The sequence below is a fragment of the Callithrix jacchus genome, chromosome 6, assembly GCF_049354715.1.
Source record: "Callithrix jacchus isolate 240 chromosome 6, calJac240_pri, whole genome shotgun sequence".
NCBI lineage: Eukaryota > Metazoa > Chordata > Mammalia > Primates > Cebidae > Callithrix > Callithrix jacchus.
In genome coordinates, this window is record NC_133507.1 from 9,097,714 (window position 1) to 9,125,426 (window position 27,713).

The 27,713-nt window shown below is 50.6% G+C and overlaps 1 protein-coding gene across 1 annotated transcript in view; it reads right to left on the reverse strand.

The window, feature by feature from the left end:
• ALDH1A3 (aldehyde dehydrogenase 1 family member A3) overlaps window positions 1-6,232 on the reverse strand; it is a 36,455-nt gene extending 30,223 nt beyond the window's left edge. The window contains exons 1-2 of the mRNA XM_002749066.6: window positions 6,055-6,232; window positions 881-985 (exon numbers count right to left, since the gene is read on the reverse strand). Of these exons, the coding sequence (XP_002749112.4) occupies window positions 881-985; window positions 6,055-6,153 (204 nt within the window). The 5' untranslated portion in view covers window positions 6,154-6,232. The remainder of the gene's footprint in view (window positions 1-880; window positions 986-6,054) is intronic.
• Window positions 6,233-27,713: the final 21,481 nt, after the last annotated feature.

The window sequence follows — 27,713 nt, forward strand, 5'->3', positions numbered from 1 at the left end:
CCCTCACATTTTTCTATGAGCTCCTCTGTGCTGCTGTCTTTATTAGCAGAGCCTAGCTGTCATGTACAGGTGGGGCGGCTGTGAATTGCTCGCCTGTCACAAAACTCACAGGCAGGACAAAATTCAAGCCTACCCTGCTCGCGCTGTTCACTCCATCTACATCCAGCATCATCGGTTTGGTGACCTAGAACATCAGTCCACTGCTTAGCGGCTGAGGAAGCAGTTACATCTCCCCGCCCTCAGTGGAAGGGCTTTACCTCTGCACTGACCTTCAAAATAGGTCTGATGGCCTTGCAATGTCTAAAGGACACATTCAGAAGTCCCTTAGCTTCTTTATTACAATATAGACCTTGCACTTGCAAATAGGGTTATAAAGGTTGCTGCTTTCCATGCTCATGTGAATTGCTAGGAAAGAAGAAATCTGGCGGTTACATTATTAACTATCCCCCCATCACTTGGGAAGAAACTAATTTTTTCCAAGTGTACTTTTTTCTCAAGTGTCTCCTGTCAGAATGCTGCCTTTGGTGAAACACACCAGCCGGAAATGCTTTCTGGGAAGATTCTTTAATGCCTCCCGGTTCAAATAATTGATTAGAAAAAAACCCAAAAACCTTTCCTTTAGCCATATGATGAGGATAGATGAAGTCATCCTCATAGATGGAGAAACATCTATCACAGGAAAACGACACTCTGCAGAGGATTGTAATTGATCCCATTCTGTGCCATGTGTCTGAGGAGCTCACGCCAATTCGTGCAGCCAGCCCAGGCCCTGCCCCTAGCGTGGGCCAGTCCTGTCTTCTAGCTAAGCCAGACGGCTTCCTTATTCTTTGGTCATCTATAATTGAATTACTCAGAGCGACATTTTGTTTTAAATATTTACCTTATCTCCTTCTTCCACTTCACATATTTTCTCCAGAGTTGAAGGGTTATATGTGGCAAACTTTTTTCCACTCTTGGATTCGTGCCATTCATTGTTGATAAATATCTAACCAGGAAAGGAAGTGTAACGAATTAGGTTTAAATCAAAATCATATAATTGCAACATGCTGAGGACCTTAGGTAACATCTTATCCATCCTGTCCACTTTCTTCTCCGCTGCTTCCCTCTCCCCGTCGACATTTTATAGACAGAGTTCCAGGACCTCATGACCAATAGATCAACCAGGACAAACTCATCCAAGTTGGTCAAATAAAACTAAAGTCATTTAGAGATCTTTTTCTAAATTATTATTATTATCTTCAACAATGACATGGATTCACAGAGGAATGAGTAAGTGAAATGGTTAAGCAGAGGCTATGAATTGAATCTTATAACCTCACAGACTTTAGGGAAAGAGTCACTAGGTTTACATATAGAAAAGTCCCGAGCAGTTCGCCTGCCCTGGAGGGTAAAGACGAACTGAGCACTCCCTTTCTCCTATCAGCTGCAATCTCCTGGCACACTGATTGCCAAGGAGCTCGTCTGAGGAGGATCTCACCATCACCCTTCAGTTTTCACCAACGCACATCGGGATGCCCCTCCCCAGCATTCCCCTTAAAATGTGTATTTTCACATTGGTCTTGATAAACAAACAAAAAAACGATGTTGAAATTCAAAGTTAAATATCTGCATTAGAAACTTTCCAGGTTACGTTCCGGGATGTCGCAAATAACTGTTTACCCCGCGGAAATCACTTTTCTGGGAACCTCAATGATCCAGAGTGCAGCTGAGAATAAAAACTTTTTTAACAAAAGACATCATGAGCAGACTAAGAAGAACGTACTAAGTGCACGCATTAAAACATATGTCCTATTTACTGTTAAGTTTACACTAAGTTCTAATTGTCTTAATAACGTCAATTAAAAAAGAGAGGGCTTTTGGAAAAGAACTAGAAACAGAGGTGACAGACAATATACAAAGCACATTCCAACAGCACAGAAGTCCCCAGCAAGAAGACACACAAACTCCTACGACACCAACTTGGAATGGCTTCCTCCTCATCACAGCCTATCCCAGTGACAGAAGAACCCCCACGCAGAAGTGGCTAACATGCGAGTCTATCAAATAGAATGCCGTCGATAATTTCCGAGTACAGAATTAGTTCATCAGCTTCCAGTTTTAGATCTACCTTCACACAGGGCACACAGGCTTACTTTTCTTCTTTGACTTCTTTAAAGGAACAATTGCATCCCTCAAGAACTAATTTCAATTATTGTGAAACTGATTCACTTGGAGCATTTGACTCCCCAGTGACAACAGGTGAGAGAGGGCAGCCGTCTCCTAAGCATGCCTATTGGTTACGTTCTCTGTATTGAGCTTCCTGTATGAACACCACAGCTTGAGCTCAAGACCTGGGTGATGGGTTGATCTGTACAGCAAACCACCATGGCACATGTTGACCTATGTAACAAACCTGCATATCCTGCACGTTTCCCAGAACTTAAAATAAAAGTTGATAAAGAGTAAAACAACAACAACAACAACAAAAACCTCCGAAGCTCAGGGGTGGGGAAGCCTGGTCTCAGTCCACTGGGGACCAAGCACATGCGGCAGACTCTGGCTGGGCAGGTGAGCAGAGCCTAGCTGCCCCCCAGCTTGGAATCCAGAACCGAGAGCATCCGGCACCAGTGGGACGTGTCTGTCTGGCTTCTGGAAGCTTAGTGTCTCGAGCGTGAGGCCAGGCCCCCAGGGAAGCACACCAGGAAAAGGCCAGGCTACAATTACAGGTTTATTCTTCCAGCTGAAACTAAATCCAAGCGTTCACTTTCGCCATCCAGCAAGTCATCACTCGGTAACAGCGAGAAATTAATAACTGGGAAGAAGAGTTAAGTTAGTGCGGGGAGGAAAGTGCAGCCAGGAAGAGAGGCCCATTTGTAGAAAGATGAAATTTCGTGGGTTAGATAATAGAGACTGTCAGTGAAAATTGCTGATTCTAGATCCTTCCTGGTATCAATTCCAAAGGGGAGGGAAAATGAGAAGGTGGCAGAAGAGAATATAAATAAGGGGGCTGGAAACAGATTACAATGATCGGATGTCTGCTATACTGCATCTCCGAGCATGCTCCTCCAAAAAAAAGAAAAAATTAGTTTGCTCATGACATTGATCTGTAACAAGCAACCTTAAAAAAAATTCAGACTGTTTGGTTCTAACCATATTTTCCCATCACAGTGGTTTTGATTTTGTAAAATCTTTTTCTTTATACTACACTACACTAGTAAGTAATCTTATAAGTAGTTCCTACTGTTGCTCTTTCTCTCCACTAAAACAAAAATTTAAGGAAAGGGTCAGTAAATATGGCCTACTGATTCTGCTGGCTGTATTGTTTTGAACTCCAAATCAGGGTGAAGGGTCTAGAAGGAACTGTTGTCTTTGATTTGCAAATTAGCATACAACAAACCTTATGGAGGGATAACATGAAGTTACATTGAGCTGTAGACACGGTTCACATTTTACAAAAGGAACAGCAGAGCATGGAATCAGGACTGAGCTGTAAGGTGAATCAGGCAGAGGTGAAAATGGCAGTCATACAAGTAGATGCTATTGGTGCCGATTTCCAGTAGCTTCCATCAGCCAACAGGCCACTCAGCTAAACTCAAAAAGAACATGTTTTCAGAAAAGGAGATTGGGGGGAATTTTATTTTTCATAAAAGAGACAATAAAAACTGGTGTTTTAAAACCAGAAAACTTTAAAGAGAATCTCTGCTACTGAAAGAAATTGTATAAAAAAAGAGGACCTCTAAATTAGAAGGGGCTTCTACCTTCTGAGATCTGTGTGGGGACCTTGGAGGGGCTCTCGGCTATCCAGAATCACACACACAGCATGACCCTAGAGAATCCAATGTTAACCTGTGAGGACAAATGAGGGGGCTTTGACAAAGTCATCCTCCTGAAAGCGGGACCACCCTGGGAAATGGCCCCGCCGGGGCTGGGGCTCAGATACGCCGACTCTGGCATGTGCCCCATTATCAAGAAGCACCACGAGTCAATTCTGGAAAATAGCAGACCATTGCTGGCTCCCATGCTCCACTGTCTGCTTGCTCACCAGACCACCTGCCAGGGCCACTCGCCCACCCTGGGCCACGGACCTGCACTTTCTGCTGCTCCCTCCCTCGGCAGGTGCTCCTGGCAGCCTCACTCTCAGCGGCCTCTCCAGTCCAGGCCCTGTACCAGGGCACTGGCTACCCACCCTCAGTCAGGCAAGCTGCCTGGGTCCACAACTGCTATGAGGAGGTCTCTGCAGAAGATGGACCAGGATCCAGGACAGAGCAGGCAGCAGCACTGTCCCCAATGGGTGAGGAGGGAGCAGCCAGTGTCAGGCAGTTGGGGCCATCAACCCCGGGGAGAACCCTCAAGATCCCAGGGCTCCAGGCCCATCTACCACCTTCCCTCGGCCTCAGTCCTGCACTGCTTCCCTTCAACTGGCAGAGGCTGTGCACCCACCAAGACGACAGGCAGTCATGGCTCTGCGTATTGCCTGAGATCTCCCTAAAGGCTACATTTACACCTTAAAAGTGTCCTAAAAATTGTAAAGAAAGCGGTAAATTTTTGTATGTTGTCAGATTGCTGATAGGACTTAAAAACATCAACAGTAAAAAGACCATAATACATTTACTTTCTGGTTTCTATATATAGTATTTTGAAATCCTGTACAACCAAAAGAAAACAAACAACCTCCCCACTTAGCCGCCAGGAGCAAGAGCCAAGCACCTAGGGTTAGGATACAAAATTAAGATACCACTTGCAGTCTTCCCAGAATTTGTTGGAATTTTCACTCTGAAGCTGATATTACAAAGAAAACTACATTGAGAATCACTTCCAGCGTTCACAGCGACCTGTCTTTGTTGATTACGGAGCCTTCTGAAAACAGTTAATTTAAATGTCATGTGATCAGAGGCTCAGCCGACATTGGGAATTAAGTGCCAAGAGACCCAAATCTGAAGGCCACACATAGTGCCCTGCAACTTCTCCGCTTGATTAAAACTCTTTGAGAAAGATAATTGCTACTTCTGAAAGTAAAACGAATGAGGAAATTCTCTAAGTGCGGTGTCAGCTGGAGCTGGGGGTTATGGATCGAAGCCAAAATCAAGAGAAGCCAAAGGTGGGGAAAGTGAAGGCCATGGTTCTCGGCCTGGCCCCGTGCCTCTAAAGTGCCCTAGCACCGGCCCGGGGGCAGCAGCGCACCGCAGACGGCCTGAGGCTGTCCTCCATCTGGTCGCGCTTCCGGACCGGGGGCTCCTGGCCCTCCTCATCCCCAGCTCAGAGGCCTCGGAGGCCTCACCATCTTCCCTTCTTCCTTTCTGCCCCAGGTAGGTTAATCTCGCCGCTCTGCCACCACTCTAGCCTCCCAGCCCGCAGCGCAAGGAGGCAGAGAACCGTGCGCTTCTGCCGCGCAACGGAGCCTGGGCGCTCGGCCTTGCTACCCACGGCTTCCCAAGGACCAGACCTGCGACCTTCCAGAACGCGCTCCTTGTCTGTAAACACCAGGCCCTCTGGGCTCCGGGGCGGTTTCATCAATAGGTGAGCACCTTCCCACTCCCCTCTAGCTCTGCTGGTGAGCTGGGTAGAAGCTAAGCACGGAAGGTGCCCATTCTTCTCGCTTTGCTCGGAGGACCTGTTTCCCCAGTCTTCTAACTGCAGCTCCGCGATGTGGCTCCCAGACTCGCTCTTGGAGTTCTCGAGCACCTCTGACCCTCTCAAAGCCAGACTCGTCCACCCTGGAAACCATCCCAGGGGTTTTTGCAGGAGCAAGACCCCCGCGCTCCGAGTCAACGTGACGCTCACCTCCGCTCGCGATCAAAGCGGGCAATGCAGGGAAACGTCGGGGCCGCGCGGGCGCTAGACGGCCTCGGTCTCCCGGCTTCGAGGCTCACAGCGCCGAGCCCCATAGCCTGCGATCCCGCCCAAGATGCCCCGCGAAGGGTGCGGTTTCTAGAGGTCCAAGCCCGGGCAGGGAAGCTCGGGTCTCGGGAGCGCCCGGCGAACTCCCGGCCTGCTGGGCCCTGGCCCCGGCGCCCCGAAGCTGGCTGCGCAGCGCGGAGGCCTGCGGCCGTCGGGTGGGAGGGGCGCCCACCTCACCTTGGTGAACTTGACCTCCAGGTTGCGGATGGGGCGCGGCAGGGCTGGAGGCTTCCTGTCCGGCTGCCCGTTTTCCACGGCCCCGTTAGTGGTGGCCATGGCTCCTCCGCGCTCCCTGGCCCGAGGCGCCCGAGTCCGCGGCGCACCGGCTCGGCCCCGGCACTGCGAAGCCTGCTCCCGGGGTGACAGCTCCCCGCCTCTTTATGCAGCGCCCCACGCCTCCCCCTCGAGGGGGCCGTCTAATTGGCTGCAGGACCGGAGGAAGGGAGGGCAGGGGGCGGGAGGGAGGGGAGGGGGCCGGCCCGCCTCACCCCACCCCGCCCGCTGCTCCTGCGGGAGCCGGAGTGCCAGCCGCACTGCCCCGGTGCTGAGGACCGCCCGGGCGACCGCGCCGTGCGCTTTCTAGCCCTGAAGGCTGCCCTTGGACTAGCTCCCCGAAGCGCCGGCGGGTCCCGGAAGTCGCGGGACTGAGACACCGGACCCCGCAGGGAGCTGAGCCGCAGGGGCCACAGCGCCCGGCTGCCTACCCGAAGTCGGGCGGGCTCTTCCCGCGGCACCTGCAGCCCCCTCGCAGCCGCCGCACCGCGAGCTGGCCCAACTTCGGCCGGCGCGCCGCCCTCCGGAATGCGCGCTCTCTGCTGGGCCCTGCGTCGCGCCCGGGTCGGGGCTCCTGGCGGGGCTGCCCCGCGTCGCTGAGCACGTGCCCTGGTCCTGGGTCCCGCTGGCAGGACAGACGCCCGCTGCGCCCCACCCTGCCCGAGCGGGCACCCGGCGGGCGCACCCCGGCCCAGCTGGCCTGGAATTTCCCCGCGGCCCTCGGGCTTCACACGCAGTGGGGTAGAAGGCGAAAGCAAAGCGCGGGGCCATTCATTCCAGCGCCACGCTGTGGAGCCCTGGCGCCGCCGGGCCTCTGACCTTCACGGGCGCACACCGCCCTCCATCCCAGAACCCTGGGGTGCAATTAATTTGATTTTTAAAACGCATAAATTGTACCTCGATTAGAAAATGATAATTTTTAAAAAGCACATAAGATCTCTGCTGCTAATCGTTTTAAGAGGTGAAATTCTCATCGCACATAACTTCCCGGGAGAGGGAGGCACGACTAGCTCCTCTCCTCTTGCCATCTGGGAAATGCTGCATCGGCCCTCAGCCCCCATCTGAGACACGGAAGCGGCTTCCGATGCATGCCATTCCTCAGGTCGCCGGAACAATGACCGGAGGCACGAACGCCTGACAAAAGCTGTGCTTTAATCCTCAGATAGGCTCAGCCGCTTCAGTCCGTCTCTTTCTGTAATACCCAAGTAATCAACAAGGGAGAAGGGTCTCCTTATTTTCCTGAGGCTCCTCCTGTTGTGAGGCCTCCGTGTCCATCTCTGTCCCCTGGTGTCCTTCGGGATAGAGGGGTAAGCTTTGAAGCTTTTGGAAACCCCACATCTGACTTTTACCCTGTGGTGGTGGAAAGGTCCTGTACTGTTATGGGCTGGAGTGTGCAGCTGAGGACGGGGAAAGGGGATAGTGGGCCCTGGAGCCTGGCAGGCTTGACCAATATCAGCAGGCTAACACTGGTGAGTCTGAGCAATGCCAGCTCTTTCCTCAGCTGCTTCTGCCAAATACTGGGCTCCCTGCCCTCTTGGCTGGCCCCATGGCTTCCACTTAGGTCTCCTGTAAACATCTGGGCAGATGTGCCATGCCAGGGCCCCTGGCTGGGTGCTGAGCCCTAGCGTTTGGGTGCCTGAGCCCAGGAGGACTGTCAGGGTGATCGACAGGACCTTTCTGCAGGGGCTCAAGGCCAGTGGGTGCACCAGGCACCAAGGAGTGAACTCCCATTCGGAGACTTTATCTGGCATTCTGGATGGTTTAACTTATGTCATTGCCAGGATTTTTTAAAATCTGAAATAAAATTTATAGAGGAAACTGTGTTAATTAAATAATTGCTGGATTGATGTGGGGGGCAAATAGGGTTGAGCTTACAACTCTGCTCCTTTAGGGAAAAGAGTCGAGCCTGTTTGCTCAAAGGTAGACAGCCACCACTTTGTTGGCTATGAAGTCAGGGACGAAAGCCACCTCACCTCACACATCCTTGTGACCCAAGGTCTGGTCTCAGGAGCCAGTTGCAATGATGCCACCTGGCTCACCTGCAGCTTCTCCGTTTGATACCCACGTGATCCTGGGAGCCTGAGATCGGAGTGGAGCACTCAGCCACAGGCCTTGTCACAGCAGCTGGTTCCCAGAGAGCAGATCAGGAGAATGGGCCTCGCTCTGGGCTTGTCCAGACAAGCAGGCTCTACCTCTGCTCCCATTGGCGGGAGGGGTGGAGGCAAACGCGCTTCTCCCCATTTTACAGGTGAGTAAACAGAGGCGTGCAGCTACTTGTCCCAGACATCACCATCTGTGGAGAAACTAAGGCCAGACTGTGTGAGAGTGGGTGGTGCAGGGCAGGGAGGAGGGGATTCTCTGACATTCCTCTGACCTATTCTTTCACGCAGGTGGGCACGTGTGACCCAGGGGGGTCCCATGTCACTGGGGCTGCATAGGACATAGTGAAGACCCCAACTGCTTTGAAGGTCAAAAATGGTAGGTGTAACCCATTTCATTGTGCCTTTCCTAGGTATCATATCTCCTAGCTGTGGCTTCAGAGGCAGGGACTACAGGGGCTGGGAAGGAGGAAGATTTACCTTTACTCGCAGTGGGTTGCTGGGTGTCTGGTTGGGGGGTGAGTTGCCTGAGCATTGGAGGTGGCAGACCCGCAGTCCCTTCTGACAGCATCCCGGACCTGAGTTCCAGCTGTGCACCCTTGAGTTGGATATTGATCTCTCTGAACTTCCTTTTCCATAATTTCCTTCCCACTTTACGGTGTTTGGGGAGGCTCAAGCAAGATAAGGCTCTCAAGAAGTGCTTCAGAAGCTGTAAAGAGCTGTCTACGTGCCACCTCTTCATTTTCCAGTTGTTCCTGGAGACTGCTTCCTCTTTGCTGGCTTTTCTTCTTGGAAGACGGCAAGTTCTCCTCACTTCTCTCTGGCTCGCGGGAGCTCCGGGTATCAGCAGTCGGTTCCCTTGTTTCGTTGTGAGAAAGTCTTTATTCGTTTCGTTTTCAGCTCTGTGGTGCTGCTATTGTCTGCTGAATGTCTTCCTGGTGCATCAAATGAGCTGAGTCCAAGACGTTCATGTTGCAGGTTTGTGTGCAGATGAACACTCAGTGAAAAGAAGCACGAGTAAAAGACTAAGGTAAAACAGAAGTCAGGGGATCGCCCCCGAAGTTCAACGTAATTCCATATGTTTTTTGAGACAGAGTCTTGCTCTGTTGCCCAGGCTGAAGTGCAGCTGCACGATCTCAGATCGCCACAACCTCCGCCTCCCGGGTTCAAGCAATTCTCCTGCCTCAGCCTCTCGAGTAGCTGAGACTACAGGCACACACCACCGTGTCCGGCTAACTTTTGTATTTCTTTTTACTTTTTAGATTAATTTGAATTGATTACCAACATATGATGCTTTTTTTTTTTTGAGACAGAGTCTCTCTGTTGCCCTGGATTGCAGTGGCATGATCTCGGCTCACTGCAAACTCCGCCTCCTGGGTTCAAGTGATTCTCCTGCCTCAGCCTCTTAAGTAGCTGGGATTACAGGCATGTGCCACCATGCCCGGCTAATTTTTGTATTTTTAGTAGAGATGGGATTTCTCCATGTTGATCTGGCTGGTCTCAAACTCCTAACCTCATGATCTGCCCATCTTGGACTTCCAAAGTGCTGGGATACAAGGGTGAGCCATGGCGCCCAGCCCCGAATTCCATTTTCAAACCCATAATCATTTGTGGATGATGTTGAGGTCTGAGGCAAATGTAATGAATAATGATGATGATATTGAGGGAGCCCCTACTGTGTTTCACGTTATTTCAGGTCTGGTACCTGTGCCCTGTGGGTACCAGGCCTGCTAAGTGCCCCTTGTGTCCCCACAGCCTCTGTCCGGCGGCAGGGTGCCTCTCCTACCCAGTCTGCTTACCTCCTTCAGTGTTGTGGACTTGAGGCAGGGCCCTGGGGCTTGGGTGTGTGTTCTGAACTCCTTGCTAGAGAGCCAGGCCCCTGGGCTGAGGGTAGTTCTTCCATGTAGGGAAGCCCGGTCATGCCACCGTTCAACTCTGAGGCCAGCTCGTGGGTACAGCTGTTGGGTGATGCAGGGGAGGTGATTTAACCTCAGGTTTTTTGACTATAATGGGGGTGGCATGTGCCCCTGTGATGAAGGAAGGTTGACTTCACTGTGAACCCCTCCCTGCTGGTATCGGTGAAGTCAATTCCATGTTTCATGTGAGTCGTTCTGTGTTGCCTAAACCTGACTTGAACAGGCAGCTACTTACCTTTCAAGCTCACTATAAATCAAGACCCATCAAGCCTTCTCCATACTACAACATTGCTCTGTCTTCAAGGAACACATAAACATATCTTTCTTTTTTTTTTTCTTGCGGGGAGGACAGAGTCCCGCTCTGTTGCCCAGGCTGGAGTATAATGGTGTGATCTTAGCTCACTGCAACCTCTGACTTCTGGGTTCAAGCTCTTCTCTTGCCTCAGTCTCCTAAATAGCTGGGATTACAGGCCACCACACCCAGCTACTTTTTTTGTATTTTTAGTAGAGATGGGATTTTGCAATGTTGGCCAGGCTGGTCTCAAATCCTGATCTCAGGTGATCCACCTGCCTTGACCTCCCAAAGGGCTGGGATTACAGGTGTGAGTCACCATGCCTGGCCAAAAAGTCTTTTTCCCTGCAAGTTTCCATCAGTGGTTATACTAAGGCAGGAGCACCCCAGGTTGGAGAAAGATGAGCTGATAAAACCCAAGCCAGCCTGCCAGACAGCTCTGCCAGCTACTTTCTCTCCAGCCCAGTTGGTCCTTTCTGGCCCTGGGGAAGGCCTTCCCCACACAATATTAGGCCAAGGCAAATCAGTCTTAGACCAGGCAGAAGTAAACAGAGAACTAATTACACAAAAGCAAAGAGGACACATCAAGGTGTTTGTGAGTCAGGCCTCAGTGAGGCCACACACATGCATATGCACATATGAACACATACACACAGCCTTTTCTCCCTTGCAAGTTCTTTCCCCTTGGTCTGTCCTCTGCCTCTGATGAGAGCTGTGGCACAGCTGGGAGAGAGCATGGAGGGTGAGGTGGGAAGAGCTGGTTGGCTACCTGATTGTTCTCTCCTTTCTTGCCGGTGGAATCCCATATTATCGAGGGTGGCAATGGAATTTGATAAAACATATTTCCCAGCCCCTCTTGCAGATGGGTGGTTAAAGAGGTATAAGCTGAAGATTTTTGGTTTGGGCTTTCAACGAAACTGTGAGGCATGGTGGCTCAGGGCTGTAATCCCAGCACTTTGGAAGGCTGAACTGGGAGGATCACTTGAGGCCAGGAGTTCAAGACCAAAGAAGCTCTTTACATGGGACTGAGTCAGCTGAAAGGCTCTTTTTCCTTTCTGCTGCCTGGAACATAGACATGAGAGCTGGGTCTCCAGCAGCCATCACGTAACCATAATGCAATTCTGAAAGGGAAGTTACATGGTAAGGAAGTTGGAAGGGTCACTTAAGAAGAACCTGGGTCCCTGATGGCCCTGGAACCAGGCTTTCATCCCTGGATATTTTTTTCTGGATTTTTTTTTACATGTGAGCAAAAGAAAAATTCCTGTATTATTAAAGCCCACCATTTGGGTTTTCTGTTATATGTGGCCGACCGAATCCTAAGCAGCATAGCTGGCGGCTGATTGGCCATTGCTATGACAAGAAAAGCAAATTTTTAAATTCAAGTGGAATAATTATCTCATTTTTGTGTAAACAGAGCAGCACAGATATAAAAATCTTATCACCATTTCTCTTATTTTTGACATTAATCAAATACCCTTGATGTGCTGTGCTCAGGTTTATAGTACATTCAACAAACACAAAAACTAGGCCTGGGATGGAATAAATGGAGCTAGCTCATTGATTCATTCGCAGCTTTAATTGCTTAAATTGAATGGTAAGGTCCTACTAGGCAAGAGAATCTGTTTTGTACAAAAGCCCCGTGGAGCTGCCGTCCTCCGGAGCCGATAGGTGTTAATCGTGTCCTCACATCTACTGAGGAAGGCACCAACACTCAGAGAGACTGTGTGACAGTAAAAGTCCCTGGGCCACCCAGACCTGAAAGGTACTTGGCCAGGACAGCACTCAACCCAGGCATCAAGAGGTCGGACTGCATTTTAAAGTAAACAAAATGTCACTCCATATGATCACTGAGTTTTGCTCATAATACTTCACACTTCTCAATGCCACCGCTGGCCATTCTCAGTGACACGAGGCTCTGCTCGCAGACTTTCCAATCATCTTCAAAATTTGAGAATTCTGAATTTTGAACGACACTCTTTGGGATTTGAGTTCAATTTGCCCCAGACAAAACATACTTCCTGGTTAAAAGGAAAATCGTTTAAGGGGGCTTACAAAAGAAAGGGTTCAGGAAGATTCCTGGATACAAAGTGGTTCTCGCGAAACAGTTGTGCTGAGTTAAGCCTAAGTGAATCAAAAACATACATATTGAATTTCCCTTGAAATTCACATGGGTATAACAATGTCGGGAAAGGGGGCTTAGCAACATGCATTTTGCCAAACCCAAAATGTTTGAAAAATAATTTGAGTGTGTTAAGGTTTGGCGAATCACTCTTGGGTTCACTTATGCTAGCCCCACAGTGAGAAGACTTTCCCCTTGCCCTTCATCCGGGGACCCCCTGTCAAAGAGCATTAGTTACCCAAGAATCTTTCCTTGGATTTTTGCCATTCTGTGAGCCCTGGGGTGGAGAAGAGGGTGGGGGATGGAGGGGCTGTTAGAATCTGTGTTATCATGGGAACGCCTGGGGATCCTCTTGCATTGTTTCTTTGTGGAATGAGAGTTACCCAGGCAGCACTCTTGACGTTGCCCTGTAATCAGAAAGTCTCTATAAAGTACATCGTGTCTTATAACACGTTTAGGCAGACAGGAAGCCTATTATGTATGTAGCAGACAGGAAGTCTATTTATGTATATTTTCCTCTAGTTTCCTACAGCATTATGGTGATTCCAAAACACTCCACCCCCAGGGGAAGAGATTGATTAGTGACCTATAGTATTTTCATATTTATAATGTTATTTATCATTAAGCATTCTGTAAGCATTGAGTATGCATTACATTGTATTATATATTCTTTGTAAAGATAGTTTATCAATTAAGAGGCAATGGATCGGATATGGTGTGTTTTCCACCAGTGATTGTAAATAAACACGAATATTAGGAACGAAATATGGGATTATAGACTTTATAGGAAGCACGTAAATGTGCATCTTCTAAATTCCATGGATACTTCCGCTATTGTGAATTTCCCTGGAGTACTAAGCGTTTGCACCTGCTTACAATGTCCAGGGATTTCACTGCACTTCTACTGTTGGCCACTAGATGTCACAGGACCAAGTTGAGTAGGAAGTTGCCGCTGAACTTTGTTGTACGCAAGAAGCAGGAATTTCCCAACATAGCAGTAAATGGCAGTACAATAGTTTGTTCATAGTGGAGTGCCCAAAACGTCAGTTTCACCACAGACATGATGCTGGAACTTGTGATTAGTGCCCAGGTTAGCCCACAAACGCCTACTTGCTTCTTCATCAGCCTAAAATGGATTCCTAGTTTCGAGATCAGATGTGGGTGCTGTTCTAAGCTCAGGGAGAACTTGAGTCTGGCACCTCATCTTTTTGAACCACTGCTTCATTTTCTGAGGATGGGAGTAATAATTCCTGCTCAGCAAGGAAGTCACAGGGGTGGGTGAGGGTGGAGGTGTATCAAGTACATTAGCAAGAAGACAGACAAGACCTCACCACTGCCTGACTCTTGATGGATCCCACAGAAAGCACGACCCAGAACCCTGTCCTGCCTGTTCCTGGCTGTGAGGCATCACGACTGACCTGGCTGCTCTGTTGGGCCCTGGGTGCCCACCTCATCCCCATCCCTTTCTGTCCCTCTGACAGACAAGACCACCCAGGACCCTCCACTAGAAATTTGTCAAGGATTTCCAACAGGATAAACAATGGCAAAGGCTAAGTGGTATGAGCCTAGGAGGTCAGGCTTGCAGGCAAGTAAACTGGGAAGGATTCCTACGGGGCATTTACCAGCCTCATTGTTTAATCTCCCTGGGTCTCATATTCCTTGACTGTAGAAGATGATGGTACCTCCTTCATGGGATGAGAAACACGACAGAGATCACTGATGTGACAGGTCCGACCCCTGCCTGGTATACAGAGGATGCTCTGTTTATGTCACTTGAGAGACTCTCTTGCTAGGGGGATGGACTTCAGTCTCCTCCTTCAGCCCTGGCCAAGAAACCTCCAGCTGGTTAGGCAGCTTCTCAACCCTTCTAGGACCTTCTTCCTGGTCTTCTCTCTGATCTGTGCTACGAATGGCTTTCAGCAGCTCCAGACTCTTCTCTGGCTGATGCCAGGCTCCATTCCTCCAACACCCATCCCCTCACTTGTATTTATGCTTCATCAAGACCTTACAGACACTTTTTAGGCATCTTCTAGGTATCAATCTGGCTTTGGGTTTCTGAAAACCCATCTCCGCCCCAGCTTGCTTCTCTCGCTGATTCTTCTCAGCGTTTTTAGTTTCTTCCCCATGCTGCCTCTCAGGCATTGGTGGGGCACTGGCAGCACTGTGTAGACAAGGATCTTGACTCATCATCAGAATGTCCTGATTGACTAGTGATGTCTGCCGTGGGCACAGGATGCAGGCAAGCCCTAGAAACTGGTCTTCTCACACGGTGACATGAGCAGGAGTCACTGGGGATCTTGTTGACAGGCAGGTTGCATTCATAGGTCTGATGTGGGGCTCAGGGTTCTGCCCTTCTAATAAGCTACTAACAAATATCTAACAAGCTACTAACAAGTATCCTCTCTAGATTGGCAGCATCAGCATTTCCTGGGAGCTTGTTAGAAATGCAAACTCCACGGCCCTGTCCTAGACTTACTGAGCTGGAATCTGTAGGTTGACAAAAGCCTTACCCAGGAGCTTCAAATGCACATCACGGTATGAGAAGGGCTGCCTCCTGGTTTGGCTAATACCTGGCCTCTTAGGAAAAGTGCTCCCTGCCCCTCTCAAAGCCCACCTTGTCAGAATGGCTGAAACAAGCTCCTCGTTTTCTTGTTTTCTGTTTATTTTCACAGGGGAGATGATACCACATTCTACTGTGAGCCCAAGGATAGCCCAATACTGGTCCCAGCCAAGATCCCAACTGCCCCTGCTCTTTAGAGGGTCCTTACAGCTATTCCCAAGGGAATGGCTTTGAAGGATTTTAATCAACATAGTTTTACAAGATCAGAGCCTAGAAGTACAAGGGCAACACTATTAAGAAGAGGTTGTACCTTCATTACATTACATGTGAATTGCTCTTTATACAGATCTTCAATTCTGGGGCTTGAGGAAGGCAGGCTTGTTGGGATGGGAAGCATACTCTGGGGAGGAAGGAGGGACCCTCTGTGCACAGTGATGTTAGGTCCTGTGCCCACTGGAGATGCTGCAATGAATCTTACCAGGCTAAGAGCCCTGCTTTGGGATGTGAGGCCCCAGGGGCAATAGGGCACGACAAGGTGTTTCCCCAGAATGGCTGAAGGGGGACATTAAAGGGACAAGTGTGGACAGTGAACAGTTGAAGCAGCCAATGGGAAGGCAGATCTGGGAGATGGCCCCAAGCCTCAGGCTGGAGAGGCGAGGCAAGGACGGGGTGGGGTCATTCACGTGGGCTTGGAGCACCTGCCCTGACTCAGGCTGAGTGGTTCGAGATGAAGGTTTTGGGCAAGCTGGGGACCTGTGGGCTGTCTCAGGCACTCAGCCCTGCCCGCTGGTGGCCCAACCTCCTACAGGAGAGCATGACTTTAGGCACTGTGCATATTCCAGCTTGTGGGTTGGCCACATTATCACACGCACATGATTCTGTAGACACAGAATCGTAATGATGCATTTAATTGTGTAGTTCTTTTCTGACACTGGTCTTCTTTACTAGACAGAGCTCCCATTTATGTTATAGACAGAGAGATTCAGTAGCTAGTTCCAGGCTCCCTGGCTCCAGCACTTGCATCTCTAACCCCTGCGGAACCTGGCAGAGGTCTCTATCCCTCTGCTTCCTTCTCTGCAAAAGTGAGAAGTGCTTGGCAATGCACAGCTATGGGGACTGCACGGTGTCACTCTGCTGGACTGTTAGGGAAGTGGACCTCTCCAGGTGGGGGTGCTGGGGCTGGGGCTGGCTGGGTGTGTGGTCACCCTTCAGCTGCTCAAGGAGGAGGTCTCCAAGGCTACAGCACATTTACTGGCAAGGTTAGGGCTGTGCTTGGTCCCAGTGGAATGGAATGGAAGACTAAGGGAAGATGATTTTTTTCTGTCATACCCGAACAAGGCTGAAATATAAAGAAATACCTTCTGAAATGGGGCTAACTTAAGCATGAGGACTAACCCGGAGAATGAAGGCACACAGCCCAGCGCCACACCACTCAAACACTTCACACTGCTCTCCCACCCAACTCCCAAGCCCCTTCCACTCTGAATCAGCTGTCCCTGCCCCACAAGGCCTCCAGCGATCCGCCCCTACACTGCCTCAGTGTGGCGTGTGCTCACCAGGGTTGGCTGGCCAGGGTGACCTCTGTTGCTGAAACAGAATCGCTCACTCCCACTCAGGGCCTTTGTAATCACCACTGCCCGGCCTGGAGTGCTCTCTTCCTCAGATCTTTGCATGACTGATCTCTCCTCATGAGAGTCTCAGCTGAAATGCCCCCTCCTTAGAGAGGCCTCCCCTGACCAGTCTGTCTGAAACCCCACGACCTCACGCTTCCCTCCCGCATCCTGTTCTGTCATCTTTATGGCCCTGATTATACATTTCCTCTGTTTGCTGATGGACTCCTGATTCTAGAACCGAAGTGTGAAAATGCAGGGGAACCGCCCCCCAACACCAGCCACCAGGTGGCGTCATTGACCTAGGACAGCTTGGTACCAAATATTGCAAAGGGCCCCCAAATACTCAAAATTGGCACCTTCACCAACCAACTGGGAGTTAGATAGTTCATTAGTAGACCTGCAGTGAATGCGTCAGGACTAACAGTCTTTCCGGAACAAATTAAAATGAGACCTTAAGTTGGTGTCATAAAAAGAAGCTCTGCTTGTTTTTCCATCCGTGCCTGGGACATTTATAGACGAAGTGGCACTGTCAGTGCTTGGCATAGTGTTGCATCCCTGGTGGAGGCTGGAGAGCTCTCCAAAACCCATGTCTTTAGAAATGCTGCACCATAGCACAAGTGTGTGTCCATGGCCATGGGGTTAGCTGTTAGCTAGGGTGCAGGAGCCCAAGCCATCTGAGCCCCTGCTTCTTCCACGCCATGCAAAAACCCATGACCCCAGGCCTGGGCCAAAGCACCCTCTTGGATTAAATAGGAATGATGTTTGGAGGTAGGTGGCTTGGCACACATTGTAACAGACACTACTTACCTACAGACCCGTCTCATCCAGCAACATCCTAGCAGTCTAGCAACAATCCACAACTTCCTTTCTGCTGACCTTTGAGATGGAAGAAAGTTATTTTTGGTAGCTTTCCCAATCCACAAAACAATCCCACTTTAAGGTGGGAGAGTGCAGTGTAACAATGGCAGGACTGTTTTTTTTGTTGGTGGTGGTGGTGGTAAGATGAAAATGTCTAAGCTTTGCTCTAACACCAGTTGCTATTGAAAGGTACTGCCTTGTACAAAATAACAAATCAAATCCCAAACCGTCTGTTTACGGTTATTACGGTTCACTTCATTAAGCCATAACTCTGATTACATTCTTTCTGCCGCCCTGCCCTGAAGGCTGAGCTCTAAGGCCGGCGGGCCGGGCCTGCTCTTCTCTGGGAACTGCATGTCCAAAAACATATTTGGGCAAAACAGATGAGTTGTGGACAAAGGGAACTCTCGGGCTTTGAGGGGACCTTACTCGAGGGACTCCTTCCAAGCCCTGGGGTCATGCTCCCCTATCCTCATCTCTTGAGGCCCTGGGTCCCTGTTGCACCTGCAGAGATTCAAGTGAGAAAACTCTGGTTGGAGAAGGTAAGGTGCAGGTGTGAGCGGCTTTTAATCTGAGATAATAATGCACAGGCTTTCAAAGAATGAGGTGGAGGGAACAGAGAAGCCCACAGTTGTGAGTACAGAGTGCAGATGCCCTGACTCTCCGTGTGTCCGTCCATCTGTCAACTCACCTTTCATCTTGGTGACATTTTCCCACAGCTCCGTCCTGCTGCGAACGACTTACGAAACACCGGATTAGAGACCATCCTCAACCCCACACAGGCAGTCCTTGACTGTGTGTCCTTGCAGTCCCTGTAGAGTTTTGGCCTCAAATGCACCGTCAGGAGTATTCCTTCGCTCAAAAGGTTGAGTCTGGAGTAGGAGAGAAGGCAGGCAAGGGAGGTGGGTTGCTCTGGGTTCCATTCTTACCCTCAGTGTTGTGGGGCCTTTAAGCTCTTTTGCCTCTCTCGGCCTCCTCACCTATAAAACTCAATCACGCCTACTCATGGGGGTAGCAGCTAGTCCCCAGGGATGGCCTCCACGAATGGAGCCTCCTGGTGTCCATGTCTCTGTGCAGTCCCCGGCTATGCTAACTCTGGGCGGGCCCTGCCACTGCCTTAACTACAGAGTGCCAAGTCGTGCCAGGTCAGTTCCAGAAGTGATCCTTAGGAAGCTGGGCAGCTTCTGCCTCTGTACTAATGTGGGCCTGAGCATCCATGTAAGAAGTCCAGGTAGCCTTCAGGAGAGACCACATGGAAAATCCATGTGCAGAGGGAGAGGCCTTAGCACCCCAAGGAGAATCAGGCCCGGGTGTCCCAATGTCCTGGCTGAGCTCAGCCTCCCAGGCACTCCTGCCAAAGCTCCAGGGAGATGAATGCAGTCACCTTGGACGTCCAGCCACTGCTGCCACCTGTCTGCAGCTGGAGACCCCAAACAAGACCAGCAGAGCCCCCAGTGAACCCTTAGAATCATGAGAAATTCACCAAATGCCTGTTGCTTTAAGCCCTGAGCTCAGAGGCACTTTGCTATGCAGAGATAGATCACAAGACATGGGCATACCCTAAAGTGAGGAATGCCAGCTCCCTGTACCACTTCCACGGTGAGAATTGGAAAGATTTTCTGCTAAGTCTCAATACAGCTCCCGGCACATGGAGAGTGCTCAAAAACAGCTGTAAATCGGTGGTTCTCCCTCTCCTGTGCCCTAATTATTATAAACACTGACCTCTCATGGGCCCTGGCTCCTGATATCCTTAAACCTTTTTTTTTTTTTGAGACAGAATCTCACTCTGTTGCCCAGGCTGGAGTGCAGTGGCCTGATCTTGGCTCACTGCAACCTCCACCTGCCGGGTTCAAGAGATTCTCCTGCCTCAGCCTTCTGAGTAGCTGGGATTACAGGCGCCCACCACCACCTGTGGCTAATTTTGTATTTTTATAGAGACAGAGTTTCACCATACTAGCCAGGCTGGTCTCAAATTCTTGACCTCAAGTGATCCTCCTGCCTTGGCCTCCCAAAGGGCTGGGATCATAGGCATAAGCCACCACACCAGCCCCGGATATCCTTAAATCTTGCTTAACTCCATGGAAGGAGGCTTCAGGTGTACCAACCCATTGGCAGAGCCATGTTGCAGGGGCATCTCATTCAGAAAACATTCACCGGCCTGCCCTTATGTGCCAGATGCCACGCCAGGCACTGAGGCTCCTGCAGACGACACCACAGAGCCACCATTGATCTCAGAGCTGGTACATGGTGGGGAGAAGGCAGACATGGAATGGGAAGCTGCACGTCTGAGTAGTGGTATGGAGACGTGCAGAAGGGGGAGGGCTCACTTTGGTTTAGTTCAGCTGCAAGTGACGAAGACTAGAAGCAACATCACTTAAAGAGGACACGGGTTTATTTTCGCGTAAGAGAAATACAGCCATGGGAAGTCTAGGGCTGGCAAGGCAGCTCACAGTCACTCATCGGAGAGTCTAATGTCTTCTTTCTGCTCAGCCCTCTTAGCTTGTAATGTGTATCCTCATGTTGGCCTCAAGATGGCTGCTGGAGTTCCAACCATTGTGACCACATTCCATGGGGAAGGGCAAAGAAGAAAGTTCGCCTCCTAGTTTAATTATCCCCCTTTCAAATAACTTTCTCTAAAATATCCTCTACTGCCAAAGTCTTCTGCTTACACCCGCTTGGCCACAGATGTCTGTGAACTCGGAAAGGTAGTGCTTTAGCTGGACCTATTGCTGCCCCAATACTATGAGGGTCTCTCAGTCAAGGAGAAAGCGCACTAGGTATTACTGCTTGGCAACTGGCATCCTCGACCCCACGGACACTCCCAAGCACAGATGTGATATTTTTCAGCAGAAAGAAAGCATGAGCCAATTAGACAAAGAGCATTACAGATGGAGAGACTCAACCCCCACAAAAAGCTCAGAGGTGAGAAATCTCATGAATCCCTCAAGGAATTCACAGGAGTCCAGTGTGGACCTCTTCCCTACAATATAATTCCCTCATCTGTTTAGCAGGAGCTTACTTAGCTGAGGATCTGGGAAAACATGAGCCTCCCCTATTATCCGGAAAAGAAGCCGGGGTCACCAATCACCTTCGGGTCTGAGTGAGCTTCCACTTTTCCCTGAGAGCAGACTTGACAGATGAAGGACATGGAGGAGCTGGGGCTCTGAGACAGGAAGGGGAGGGGGTGGGGGCAGGGAGGGGAGAGGAACTCTTAAAACAAGGAAAGGTGGATCCTTGCCTTCCTATCCTGGGCTGAGGGGTCCAGGACCCCCTGAAGCAGCAGCCAGGGAGGCTACAGCCATGAGACTTCTGGCAACTTCCAGGAGGACCCAGGTGCAGTGGCTCATGCCTGTAATCCCAGCACTTTGGGAGGCCAAGGCAGGTGGATCACCTGAGGTGAGGAATTTGAGACCATCCCGGCCAGCATGGTGAAAAGCCCATCTCTACCAAAAATACAAAATTAGCTGGCATGGTGGCGTGCACCTGTAGTTCCAGCTACTCAGGAGGCCGACGCAGGAGAATCGCTGGAACCTGGGAGGCAGAGGTTGCAGTGAGCTGAGATTGTGTCACTGCGCTCCAGCCTGGCAACACAGTGCAACTCTGTCTCAAAAACATAAATAAAGATTCCAAAGATGGTCTGGAGGACAAACAAAGGAGAAGGTTTGGTGCAGGAGGAGGACGAAGATTCCCGGGAGAGCTGCCCTCGCCTGGGCTGCTCACTTGGACTCCTGTTTGCTGATTTCGTCTAATAAGTGCAAGCATGAACCAATATTTTAAAACTAGAGTCTACTGAGCTCTGGGCCCTACAGCAATGACTCCCCGAAATTCCTTTTGTTCTGATCTCACACATCAGTTCAACATGTGAGGGGTTCTGAAGGAAACTCAGCTAGAAATGCAGGCTAGATAAATGTAAAACATGTCGTTTTCTCTCTCTTTCTCTTTTTTTTTTTTCTTTTGTCTTTCAACACTTGGGGCCTGCCAAGCCCACTTCAAGGAAAGAGGCTGCATTTTAAGTTAGCCTTGTTTTCTGGAACTGGTGGGAATGTCTTCATTTTTCAGGTCTCTGCCTGTGGTTACCTTGCCAGGCTTTCAGGCCCTGCGTGTCCCCTCTTCCGCTGCATCCCAGCTCCTCCTGGCTGGATTCCCCAGCGCATCTGCTGTGGGCTGAGTGCCCAATGATTTTCCATTAATGTCTCTGGACAGAGAGGCCTACACAGCTGCACAGCTTGTGATGCGACGTACCCGACACATACACTCCCTCCTGTCCCCGGCCAACCCTGGCCAGAGAGCCATCGGAAACTGGTGTTTACTGGGAAGTGATTTAACTTCGTAACACAGTGACCACAAGCCCCACTCTTCCAGCCTACAAGGCCCCAAATATTTCCTCTTCTCATGAGCTTCCCAACCCCCTGCCCCCACAGTTGCTGTTTAGAAAAGTGTGGCTAGGGAAGGGGAGGAGACAGTGGTAGCCTCAGAATCTGGGGATGAAACAGTCTTTGGGCACTGTCCTTCGAGGTCTGGGCTGCTGTATAGACTGCAAAATGTTCATAGCTCTTCCCTCGAAAAGTGGGTTATAACTCCTTAAATTTGCCCAAGTCATTGCTTTCAGGCGCGGCCTCTCTTTTCTTAGAAGGCATTATATCGCTTTAATATGCAACAGTCTGACATAACATTAAATCATTTTTTAAAGTTTCATCTAGTTGAGCCTGAGCCAAGGTATTCTTGGGTTGGGTTTGCACATCCACCCTTTTGTTTTTTATATAGTTAAAAAGAAACACACGACAAAATACCTACCAAGTGATCTCATTCTTGCTGGTGTCCAAGAGTGAATGTCTTGGCTAAGTGGGTCTCTTTGGTTTCTAGGGGCCCCGAAGGAGGGCTTCATTTTCAAGACCAGCAAGTATTCTCTGGGTTCCCATCACACACACCGGACTGCAGTGTGAGGGGCTGGGAGGAGGTGCAGATTGGAAAAACTGTGGTTTTCCAGGGATGCCAGAGACTTGGAGAGAGAGAGAGGCTAAGCCAGAGCTGGGAGGAGGCAAGTGCTTTAGCCCCTGTTATAAGATGCTTCAGCAACCCCTTCACCACACACGAGCCTCCCCTATTACCCTTGGCTTCTTAAAGTGCTGTGATTACAGACATGAACCATGGTGCCCAGGCTCTGTGGAACCCTTAAATAGCCCTCAGTCCACAGCGAGGCCCCCAGGAAAAGGCTCTGAGGGCCCAGGTCCCTGGAGGACAGAGTGTGGATTACCCAGTGAGTCCTGAGTGCTTCCAGAAGACTCTACCCCTAGGCCCTCACCCTCCCTAGGACTCAGGAAGCTATCTGGGTCTCTGCTTCCCTAACCACGTCCTCTCCCACCTGACCATCACCTAGCCCCAAGGGCTTGGGCACTTCTGGAAGTGGCTGAGACTGGAAGGATATTGCCACACCTACCAGCTACCCCCATGTTTATCTCTACCACTCCCACTACATATACTGAAGAACCAGGGTGGGCCAGGGGAGTCCCCAGGCCAGCAGTGCAAGGCCTGGGCAGGAGTGGAGTCAGGAAGTGAGACTCCCACCCTGGAGGGTGGGTCGTGGGGCTGGGCTGAGCTGGACATCGAGCAGGAGGTGGGAGGCGGCTAAGGCAGCGACCTCTCCCCATCTTCTCCGGCTGCATATGTGAGTGGTTTTGCCGCACTGACTGAGTCACCAAAGGACGCTAGATGGCCATCAAAATTTTTGAGTAACCAAGATATGGCTTCCTTCTTAGTATCTGTGGAGAGACAGACATGTGCAAACAAGTCTAACCCAAGCAGAATTGACTGAGGGCTATTTAAAGGTTCCACAGGGCCTGGGCACCATGGTTCATGTCTGTAATCACAGCACTTTAAGAGGCCAAGGCAGGTGGATCACTTGAGGTCAGCCTGGCCAACATGGTAAAACCCCATCTACTAAAAATACAAAAATGTGCCCGGTGTGGCAGTGGGTGCCTGTAGTCCCAGCTACTCAGGAGGCTGAGGCAGGAGAATCACTGGAACCCGGGAGGCAGAGATTGCAGTGAGCTGAGATCACGCCACTACATTCCAGCCTGGTGACAGAGGGACACTCCGTTTCAAAATAAATAAATAAATAAAGGTTCCAAGGATGGTCCGAAGGACAAACAAAGGAGAAGATTTGGTGCAAGAGGAGGATGGAGATTCGGGGGAGAGCAGCCCACCTGGGCTCTGCCTCGACCCTCAGCATGTCTAGCAGGGCTGGCAGCAGCTGCCCCCCAGCAACCCATGCGCCGACCCCAGCCACTGGGGGCCTGTGTTGCAAGCTGGGCCTCTTCCTGGTCTCCCTGGGCCTGGCCTCTCCTCCGCAGCTGGCTTGGCGGGTCTGGAAACAATGACTGTGGACAGAAACGACCTCTCATGGGGGTTTTGGAAACCACGTCTGGGCATCAGCAAACAGCTTTTGCACAGGGCAGTGGCTCCCGAGTAGATGGAGACATGCTGGGAGGCTGAGCGGAAGTGGCAGAGACAATAGGAGGCATTGTGTCTTCTCCCAGGAAGCTCTGCTTTGCGTTGCTTCCAAGAAAATTGACTCTGGGCAGCCCCGTCTATTCCAAAGCGACAGCTTTATGTGATTATGTCAGTCGCCGGCTCGGACCAACGCGCCCTGCCTACCTCATTAACAGTGCCAGCAGGGCCCAGCTGTGCCATGGGGGGGCTCTGTGCCCTAATTCGTCAGACAAGGGCTGAGTGTAGGAAGTCATAAGAACAATGCATCTTGGAGCAGAAGCTGTCTGTGGAGGGAGTGCGGCTTTGATGTGGGGCATGGTCCTGATTAGGGTTGACGGCTGGGACAGTCAGCGCTCGGGAAGGTGGCATAAGCCCGGATGGCATTTGGGATGCGGGTTTTTGCACCTGGGTCTGTTGAAGTTTGATGAGGTTTAACACGTGCAAACAGTGGCTTTTGTTCTGGAGGACAAAGGCCCTCCTCGACCTGGGCCCAGGCTGAGACCTTGGTGGTGGCAGTGTTTCCTCCCCGTCGCCTCTTGTCACTCTCCTTGTGGAAGTTTAATTAGGACAACGAGCTTTCACAGGCTCATTTCTCACTCCAGCAACTTTCTAACACTTCCTAACGAGGAGGCTGGAGCCTGAGGGCTGTGGGATGGAGAGGGGGCTGCGGGGCTGGCGAGGACCGTTGAGGGGACTGGGAGGGGCTGGGGAGGCGGGGGTGCGTGGAGAGGGGCAGAACAGGCACAGAGGAAGCACAAAACCACAGTGGGTCCCTGGAGAACTGTGGATTGATCTGGGAAGAAGAGAAAATAAAACAAATCTTAACTGGTCTTTGTTTTCTGGGTGGCCAGACAGTAATTTCCCCAAATTCTCTCTGGTTCTGGAAAAGAAAGCAAAGGATCAATCACTGTTGACTTTGTGGCTTTCAGAACTGGAACACCTTAAATGCCTCTCACTGCCATGCAGTCCTTTCTCATCCACTGGGTTCTATTCAGAGGGGCTCTGATGGCCAAACCAAGCCCCCTGCCCACTCCTGAACCAGGCTCCACTCTGCTTTTTATCCAGGTGTGGACACGGTGGAATGTCATTCCCTGGGTAGGGCTGGGGAGTCCACATCAAGGGTGTGATCCTGCTGACCTTGATGGAGATGCTGGCTTTCTTAGGCCCAAAGAGCATGAAGAGCTGGGGGTGGAGGGACAGCAGATCCCTGTGTATCCTCACCTGTATCAGTCAGTATAGTTCAGGTTGTACCACAGTAACAAACACCCGAAGTGTGGGAGCTTAAAGACCACATGGCTTGTTTCTTCTCCTGCTATGAATCCACGGTGGGTCAGCTAACAGCTCTGCTCCACATCACCCCAACCCCGACCCCAAGCCGACAGAGCATGGTCTCATTATTTACAACATGGGCAATTTGCTTGGTGGCAGCAGAGAAAGAGATCATGGTGGCACACTGGCTCTTGAAGTGCCCTCATGGAGGTAACACACCCGGTCTTGCTCAGTTTCAAAGCTGCGTGGATATACGTAACTTCCAAGCAGGGACACAGGTCATCCTGCCGTGCTTCTGGAAGCTAGAACTAGAAACATTTGGTGACTAGTGCTAATAACTTCCTGTTTAGTTATCTGTTGCTGTGTAACAAATTATTCCAAAACTGAGCCGTTTAAAATAATAACTGTTTATTTTTCTTATCCAGCAATCTGGAAGCAGCTTAGCTGGGTGGTTCTGTCTCAAAATCCCTCACGAAGTTGTGGTTAAAATGTCAGCCAGGGATGCAGGCATCTGAAGGCTTGACTGGGGCTGGAGGGTCTGGCGCTGAGACGGCACTCCCATGGCTACTGTCAGGAGGCCTCCTTGCTTTACCATGTGGGTCTCTCCAATGAGCTGCCTGAGTGTACTCATGACACAGGAGCTGCCTTGTCCCAGAGCTAATGATGAGAGAGAGAGACAGAGGGGGAGAGAGAGCGAGAACAAGCAGGAAACTGCAAGGCTGTTTATGACCTCATTACCTCTGCCTTATTTAATTAATTAATTTATTTATTTGAGACAAAGTCTTGTTCTGTAGCCAGGTGCCAGGCTGCAGTGCAGTGGCTTGATATTGGCTCACTGCAACCTCTGCCTCCTGGGTTCAAGCAATTCTCCTGCCTCAGCCTCCCAAGTAGCTGGGACTACGGACATGTGCCACCATGCCCAGCTAATTTTTGTATTTTTTCGTAGAGACTGGGTTTCACGATGTTGGCCAGGATGGTCTCGATCTCTTGACCTCGTGATCTACCTGCCTTGGCCTCCCAAAGTGCTGGGATTACAGGTATGAGCCACCACGCCTGGCTTATATTTTATTTTATTTTTTTGAGACAGAGTCTTGCTTTGTCACCAGGGTGGAGTGCAATGGCACAATCTCGGCTCACTACAACCTCCACCTCCAAGGTTCAAGTGATTCTCCTGCCTCAGCCTCCTAAGAAGCTGGGACTACAGGCACACACCACCACACCCAGCTAATTTTTGTATTTTTAGTAGAGACGGTTTCACCACGTTGCTCAGGATGATCTCAATCTCTTGACCTCATGATCCGCCCGCCTCAGCCTCCCAAAGTGCATGAGCCACGGTGACCATCTACTTCTACTTTATTTTATGCATGAGAAGCAAGGAGCTAAATCCCGTCTATACTTAAGCAGAGGGAAATTTAGCTCCACCTCTTGAAGAAAGGAGTGTCAAAGAATCTGGGGTCATATCTGAAAACCACCACACCTACACAAGTTCCCCAGGTGACTGTATGGAGACTGGGACCAAGATGCAGGGCTGCGGGTCCATCTGGTCCTGGCTCAGCTCAGGCTCTCCAGTTGTGTCCAGGACCTCTTCACCTGTCCCTGTCCCTCTCCAACTGAGACAGAAGGAGAGGCCCCAGGAGGGTGAGAGGAGGAGAGTGTACCCTTTCCAAAACAGTCTCATTGTCTTCCCTTCCTTCTCTCTGTCTTTCTTTGAGACAAAGAGAGAGAAGTAAGAGAAGCATATGAGCCTTTGGCATCTTTAAACTTTAATATTCTGTGGCTCTGTCTCCAAACTGAGAATCCCCGCTGATCTGACAGCTGTATGGACTGTCAAGGTGTGTATCTGAAAATCCTCCTACCCATAGGAACTTTCTCCTTGGCTTACCGTGCTCCACCACTGGTGGGTGTGGCCTGTTGGAGCCAGCGGTCTCTGCCTGGGCAGACAGAAATGCCCCTTTGTGCAGAGGGTGAGTGAGCAGGTGAGCGAGCAGGTGAGCTCCTAAGTACACACTAAGCACACAAGCTTCCCAGGGGATGGGTGTCGATTTTGTACCACAGCAAAATATACCTGTCCCTTTGAGTTACGAGAGAAAGTTCAGGACTAAGCTTCCACTATCCATCCTGGTGCATGTGAGACTCCCAGCAGCAATGCCAAACGATCGGTGCCAGAGACAGAGAGGACAGAGCAAAGGCCCTAAGAGAAAGCCCAGCAGGAAGTCGGCAGATAGAGTGAGGGAGGCCGGGCAGGGGATGGGCCAGGCCTGCCCCAGAGGCTCTAGCCTGCTAGGGGTAGGAGGACTTTCACACGCACCTCTTGACAGCCCACACTGCTGCTGGTGGGGCATCCGCCA